Source organism: Neopelma chrysocephalum, unplaced genomic scaffold (genome assembly GCF_003984885.1).
Source record: "Neopelma chrysocephalum unplaced genomic scaffold, ASM398488v2 Primary Assembly neopelma1_347, whole genome shotgun sequence".
NCBI lineage: Eukaryota > Metazoa > Chordata > Aves > Passeriformes > Pipridae > Neopelma > Neopelma chrysocephalum.
In genome coordinates, this window is record NW_020898011.1 from 3,809,769 (window position 1) to 3,817,581 (window position 7,813).

The 7,813-nt window shown below is 53.3% G+C and overlaps 1 protein-coding gene across 1 annotated transcript; it reads right to left on the reverse strand.

The window, feature by feature from the left end:
* Positions 1 to 2,806: 2,806 nt before the first annotated feature.
* Positions 2,807 to 5,600, reverse strand: NANOS1 (nanos C2HC-type zinc finger 1). Its single transcript, XM_027705674.1, has one exon. It carries the CDS (start codon positions 5,517 to 5,519, stop codon positions 4,749 to 4,751), a length of 771 nt encoding a protein of 256 aa, XP_027561475.1. The 5' UTR covers positions 5,520 to 5,600; the 3' UTR covers positions 2,807 to 4,748.
* Positions 5,601 to 7,813: the final 2,213 nt, after the last annotated feature.

Below are 7,813 nucleotides of genomic sequence, written 5' to 3' on the forward strand. Positions count from 1 at the left end.
TGGCCCTTTCAGCCTTTTCCAAAGACAGGTACATTTGCCTCTCCCCAGCCATTGTAAAAAGTGATTATTATACCTTCAGTTACATAGTTTTAATTGTATCCATACAAAGACAATTTTACACAGGAGTGGATGGCAGTGATCACTGCACCAGCTAAAGCTCTGTTCCCCCATATGTGTTATTAATTTCCATTATTTGAGATTGTGATAATGTTGCCAACACATGTAAAATTCCCAAGGACTGGGCAGCTTGAGGAAAGATCTGGGAGATGTGAGCTTTGCAGACACACCAGTGTGTTTATTTTACTGCTTGATGGTTTTAGACATAATACTAACTACAGTGATCAAAACCCACTACTGACCAGATCCAGCAGCTCAAACCTCCATCTACTGCCATCATTAGACATGAGCACAAAGTTTGATTACCTGAGGAAGGCAAATGAGTTCTCTGTCAACCTTTGCTTTGTTTGATTGAATCACATTCAGTTAAACATCTAAAATTTTCAGTGACCCTTAGAAGAATACAAACTGTCACAGGTTGTATTTAGAAGGCAGAGCTTAAGGCTGCTGCTGTTTAAATGGATTCAAGTGTTGCTCAATTGAAACAAATCTCCAGGAGCAGAGCAAGGCAGGGGTCAGGTTTGAACAGGGCTGTTTGTTTGCTGCTCCCAGAGCAGCCCACAGACTGACCCAGCCCTTGGGCAGGGCTGAGGACCATCAGGGCATAATAGGCATTTTAATTAAGTTTTCTCTAGAGTGTCTATTTTATCAAATCTAATAGAAGTTTTTTACAATATCAGTATTTATGAGGACTGGCAGGGCAGGGCAATGAGTGCAGCTCCTGACTGAGCACAGCCCCAGGACATGCCATGATCTTGGTGGCCTCAGTGTGGCCATGGGCAGGACCAGGAGGATGTTGGGGTGGGCTGGTGGGCAGCAAGGAGACACCTCAAACAGCAAGAGTACTGGGAGGTTTGCCTTGTAAATGAAACATCTCTGTGGTTTGAATGCCCTTGGGCTGCACTCATTGACAGGAACTGCTACTTGTAAGCAGCTTTTCCTCCTTTAACTAAAAGGTACTGCTGAATGGTGGGAGCCTACAAAGGGAAGGTGCTGGGTCAGTGAAATGCAAGATCCAAAATTTCCCTGTGATTCAGGCACTGGTACCCATCCTGTGTGGTTTACTGCAGCACTGCAAGAAATAGGCACACAAGTGGCTTAACAAAAACACACAATTCTTCCTATTTTGCCATGGCAGGACCAGCTGGAACTGAAATGCTCTACGCTTTCTCTGACCCTCCTCTTAAATAGAATTATTAAGGCATTTAATTACGGTAGGATGGAGATTCTACAAGCTATTCCACTGGGTTTTTGCTAATCAAAACCTCCCTTGCTGCAATTTAAGCTCTTAGCCCTTTCACTTTTGGGCAGGAGGACAACCTATTGGCTTTGCTACACCTCTTTCTGGATTTAGCGTATCACTTGTGTTTTGCCCAGACAACTGGCATATTAAAATTAATCATCTTCTTCCCCATGCAGCTGTTGGCAAACTACCTCCAGTGTATATTAACCTACACAGTTGGTGGGTGAAGCTGCCACTCTGGGAGGGAAGGACATTTTATAGCCATTGTGCTTTACTCCTGTGGCAGTTACCTGAGAGCAACCTGTCCCGACAGGATTGCCACTAAACATGGGCACAGACTTACCTGACTTCAGCTGGATCAAGTTATCTGTACATCTGAAAGTAGTTCTTAATTAGAAGCAGCTTGCTTTTCACCAAGACCAGTATCAGCTGAGGATGATTATCCAATCTTGTGTTCACTTCTCTTGCCAGAACATTGCTATGGAAAAGATTCCATCACTAACATGCATAGCAATATTTCCCTGTAATAAAGCAATTCTCTGAAGATATAGTATTTGGTTTAAACACGTGGCCATAATATTTTGATTTGCAGATGCCTGTAGAAAAGTGAAATAATATCTCACTTTTCATAGACCTCTTCTGCAGAGCATATAACAGCTCTAAACTGACCTGCTTTCAGATTCAGCTTTTTACTGTTCCTAGGATTTAAATTACTAATGCAAGTGGTTCCCAGTATTTAAGGAATCGAAGTAGCTCTATAAACACTATGAATTGTAGTAAGCTTTTCAGACTGACCAAGAACAAGCACGCTCCTGCTTACTCAGTGCCACAAGGAGTGTGCTGGTGCACCAGAAATCACAGGAGCTTACTTTAAAAAACCCAAAAAAGACCAATCAAAATATCCTTAAAGGTTTAGTCTTTGTTAGACTCTTACTTGTAAAACTTAGAAGGGGAAATTGTCCTGTTGAACGATCATGTAAAGTAACTGAAGAGCCTTGCTCTCAGGCTGGCTGTTGCCGATGCTGAATCTCATCATCTCCTCTCTGGAACAGTCTGTTATTTTATTTCTCCCCATCCCCACTGGTCTTTTGAAGCTATTACTCTCCCACTTTACCTGTTAAAGACTGATCAGATGCCTAATGCCACGTGCCAGCGATGACAGGCAGCTCTTGGCCTTCCCACAGCCAAGTGTGGGACAAGAGAGGAACCAGGAGCAACAGAGGCCAGGCCATCAATACAACCCTTTCCCTCTCACACAGGTGCTGCACTAGGCCAGTGCCATCCGAGGCAGGGGATCTGCTGGTATCCTGATGGATTTCCAGGGCTGGTACTGCACAGCAGCTTAATGTAAAGAGCAGGGAGGTGGGGCAGGGACATGGCAAACCCTGTGAGGAGCAACTCCAGTCCAGCCCGGCCAGTTAACCCTCAGAAAACACCCGAGACAGATTTACTTAGATCTTTCTTGCTTTTGTGTCCAGTAACAGTCAACTGCATTGAAATGTATATATGGATCTTCAAAACTTCCCACAAGGAAACAAAAATACAGAAGAAAACTCTTCCCACAGCATCACACTTGAGCTTGATTCTAATGTGTGGTGGACACAGATTAAACCTACGTGGACCAGGAATCACAAAACCAAACACATCTAACTTCTAACAGCTTAGAAGAGCCAGTGGTGCACACCCCATGGAGCAGGAGACAATAAGTAATGGTATTTAGCACAAGGAGAGAGGCTGCCACAAGGGTAGCTGCAGCCACTGAGTGTTATTTAATGCAAGCCCCACTGCATTTGGTAATTAGATCTGACACCATCTTTGGAGTCATCTGATGGAGATTTAAAGGAACACTTCCACACAAAATCAAGTTCTCCCTCCTAATTGCTGTGGCTGTGAGCCAACAGCTGCGATGAATAATGAACCCTGGGCCCTGTCCCCAGCCCATCCCACACGTTTTGACTCCATTCTTGACTGTCCTGCTCTCCCCCTCTTCTCTTGATCCCATTTCCCACCCTGCTGAGTAGCTTTCCAAAAGGAAACTGCACAAGTGTGAATCACCCCTCACTTTCCTGGTTCCCTTTTTCTGTCAGGACCCATCTCCTTTCTCAATGTCCTGGTGCTGCCCCAGCAGTTCCTCCACAAGGCCCTCTTCACCTCCCTGCTTTCCTTAGGGCATCCTCCCTGGACAGAGCACCCCTCCACATCCCAGGTGTCACTAAAGCCACGTGTAGTGTAACAAACACTCTGCTCTGAAAACTCCTGCACCTGCCTTTTGGCTCTGGAGGAATCCTAAGCAAGCTACAAGCCTGCTGCTGCTCCTTCTCCTTCCTCTGAGTCAAAAATAAGCAATTTCTGGTCTTTTGAGGATTACAAACAATGTAGCCCTGGCTGATATTCAGTACCAAGGATCTGCCATCACCCAAGGTAGTCTGGATCTTCAGTATAATTCTTATGCTTTGTACAGTCTATGTAGTGTTAAGGATATTTGTTAACCACACGGGTAGATCCCTTCTACTTGCAATGAGTTAAAGCCACATTGTCTCAGCTCTTCAAAATACACAACCTCCCTTTCTTCCATCATCCTATGGTCACGGCTTCCTGCTTTGTCCAGGTCTTTTTCCTCCAGGCTCCACATCACCTCCCCCTTCACCACTACAAACACAGCTGCATCCAATCTTGTTCTGTGCCATTGTAACCGCCTTTCTGTCAGCAGCAAGGACTCCGTTTGCACCCCGGCCCAGAGTCATCGTGTTTTCAAACGTGCACTTCGGTGTTTTCTCCTCTCAGACCTTCCCCAAAGCCGAGCATCCGATGCGGGGACCTGCGAGGCCAGCGCCATCCCTGCTCACGAGTGGAACGGCTCACGAGTGACCGCGGGGCACCGCTCCAGGTAGGATGCTGCGATTTCGGGAAGCAGGAGTTAACTACTGAGGGCAGGTCTGATCGCGATTTGCACACCGGTTTTAAGACCGGCAAAGGAAACCGAGGGGATGTTTGCTTTAAGACCCGAAAGGCGTAATGTTGTACCCTAATTAAACACCCTGCTATTAAGTGGCGATTAAGAGCAGCTCTCCGGCCCGCCCCCCGCGGTGCAGCCCCGCAGGATCCCGGTCTGGGATGCGCTCCGGGCCGGGCGGCAGGAGGAGGCGCTGCCCCTCCTCGGGCGACCTGAGACCCCCGCGACCCTTCCCGGCGGCTGCTTCAACCCTCCGAACCCGCTCCCCGCAAGTCAGATCTCGCCGTCTCCGTAAAAATCACATATAGATATATTTTCTTTCTTACAATAAACAAACACAGCGCATCTCCGCCGCGCAGTCCCCGCCGGGCTCGGCGCGGGCCAGCGCGCCCCGGGCCGGGGCAGTGTCACCGGGCCGGGGGACGGTCCCGGGGGTCAGCGGCCCTTCCTGCCCAGCGCCGTCCGGGCGTGCCGGAGCTGCCGGGCCGCCGGCACTTTGGAGAGGGGGCAGTACTTGATGGTGTGGGCATTGTCGCCGCTGGCCCCGCAGAGGGGGCAGGTGTAGCGCCGCAGCACCGGGCAGAGGACGCGGCCGTCGGGTCCCTTGAGGATGTGCGTGGTGTAGAGGGCCACCGCCTCCTTGTTGTTCCGGCAGAAGACGCAGACCTGCAGCTCGGGCTTGAGCAGGCGGGAGGCGGCCCGCGGGTGCGCCGGCAGCCGCCCCGCCACCACCACGCCGCCCCAGGCAGAGCCCTCCCGGCCCGGGTGCTCCCCCGAGCAGTCGAACACCACGGCGGCGGGGCCGCCGCGCCCGGGGAACGGGCTGAAGTCGGCGAAGCGCTCCTCCAGCAGCCCCTCGCCGTGGTGGTGGTGATGGTGATGCCCGCACAGGTCCAGGTCGTGCAAGTCCAGCGCGCCCTCGAAGTACGGCCCCGCCGCCTCTTCCTCCTCCTCCTCCTCTTCCTCCTCCTCCTCGGCCGGCGGCACGGCGGCCGCCACCACCACCGAGGGGGGCTCCGCGCCGAAGCCCTTGCCGGGGCGCACGGCCTTGGTGATGAGCGTGGCCAGCCCCAGGTAGTCGTTCCAGGAGTTGAAGACGTTCCCGCAGGCGCTGTGGCTCCGGCCGCTGTAGCGGGCGCCCGGCAGGCACTCCACGGGCGGGAGGTGCCGGTGCTGCTCCAGCTTGGCGCCGGGGAATGCCTCCATGGGAGCGGCCCCTCCCTCGAGCGCGGTGCGGGGCGGTGCGGGGCGCACCGTCCGCTCCCGGGGCCGCTCCCGCTCCGGGTCCCGCTCCCGGCCTCGCTCCCTCCGCCCGCTCCCGCCGCCGCCTCTGCGAGCGCGCGGCCGCGCTCCGCGCCTCAAATAGGGGGCGGGGGCGCGCCCGCCGAGCTCCCATTGGCCGCCGGACAGAGCCCCCTCCCGCTCATTGGCTGAGGGGCGGAGGGGGGGCGTGGCCGGGCGGCCCTGGGGGCGCGCGTCAGGTGCGGCCGCCGAGCGGAGTCGGGACCGGGATCGGGACTGGGATCGGGACCGGGATCGGGATGGGGCTGAGGAGCGGGATGGGGCTAAGGAGCGGGCCCGGGATCGGGTGCCCTGGTCCGGACCGCAGGGGCCGGTCCCGGATGCTCCCGCGGCCCCGCTCCCGTGCCGTGACACCGCACCCAGCCCGGTACCATCGCACTGACGGCGCGGCGCGGTGCGAAACCAACCCGCTCCACCCGCAGCAGAGCGATGTACGGGCACAGAACAAGTTCAGTGCCGCCCAAGTGGGAAGCGGTTCGTGCCTCAGCCGGAGAAGGGCAGGAGGTGCCAGTGAGCTGTGTGGGGCACGGGGGATCTCCTCTTCGGACCCCTCTTAGTCTGTGGGTTTGATTGGTTTTACTTAAAGCTAATAAAAGGTTTGGATGGTGTCTCAGGCATGTGCACTCACTGGAGTGGAGGGACATGGCACTCACTGGAGTGCTGCTCAGGTGTGGGGAACCAATCTGGAATATTCAGCCCAAAAAAGGGGCAGGCCTGACCTACACTGAGGCTGTGAGGGCACTGTGTGCAGTGGGTGGATGTGGAGGGACCCTGGGCAGCAGGATGGTCCTGCAGCACCCACCTGAGCCCGGTGAGTGCGGGTGGCCCAGCCCTCCCCTGCTGACGGTGCTGCTGGACGAGGGGCCGTGCTGGGGACAGGCAAGTCCCCCCTTTGCTGACCCTGATGATTCCCATCCAGTCTGGCCACCCAGGAACCAGATCCTCCTTTGGGAAGCATCACACGTGTGCTCTTCCATTTGGGCAAGAGGGGTTGACAATGCAGCCCCAGGTAAAGATCCTATTAATTCCCAGCCCCTGGTAAGAACTGCTGGGCTGAGCCCGGCGGGTGGAGCTTTGTCAGAGGGGAATCTGTCTCCTCTGTGCACGGCCCTGGTTTGTCGGTCTAACAGGTGCTCCTCTGGCAGGTAAAGCAGCTTCACAGTGTGCTTTTGTTTGCACCTGAAATCAGCAGGTTTCATGAGCTCAGATATCAGAAACACCTCTCCAGGGTTTGATATGCTTCTCCAGCCATGTGAAATGCCTGGGAAGTGGGTGTATCAAGGACCAAGGAACAATGCAGATGGCTGCAGGGACCAGAGCTGACTGGAGTGTGAATTCTTTGTCTGGAAAATGGGACTCGCTTCAGTACTGAAAACATTTGCAAAGGAAATCCTGTTCCAGACCGTGCTCGTGGTGGGACACGGTTCTGCACCAGGTGACCACAGGGACATTTCACAGTTGTGTGGTGTCAGGCTCAGCCCAGAGCTCAGTCTCTGAGATGCAGTTATGTGACACACCTCTCCTCTCTTCAGTGGAGCATTTTGTGGCTGGTCCATTGGGGCCATTGCTCTGAATACAACAAAACAGAGGTAACAATTGGGTGAAACAGTGTGGGGTGATCGGTCAGAGTGGTGGAGCATCACATCCTGGGGCAATTGTTGTGGCTCATCTTCTTCTGTGGACATTTTAAGAGGCAGTTTTGGAGAGGGAGTAATTTCAAATCACCGCTGTAGCAGTGCAAGGAGCACAGGCAGAGAGGTAAACAGCCCTGTTGCCCTCACTGCTAAGGCAGGGAGGGATGAAGAACGTGGAGCAACACAAAAAATATCCTCACTAGAAAAACACTGTGAAGGATAGATACTCATCACCAACACTGCAGCAACAGCACCCTCTAACAGCTCTTGGCAGAGCTTGTGTGTGTTGCCAATCCAAGTGTACAAGATATGTTGCAGAAGTTATTTTGATGTTTTCTCTGTCCAGATTTTTGCCAAAGGCCCCTCACATTCCAGGCGTTGAGCAAAGACTCAACAGCTCAGTCAGGCATTAGGTCTCTGCAGAGACCAGCCTCTGTTGGGGATCATCAGCCTTGCACCAACCTTGTGCCAACCTGTTGGATGGCATGTCGCAAAAAATCTGGTTTGTTGGGTGCAAGAGCAGGGAATGCCACTATTGACATTGGAACAAACCAATGTCTCAGT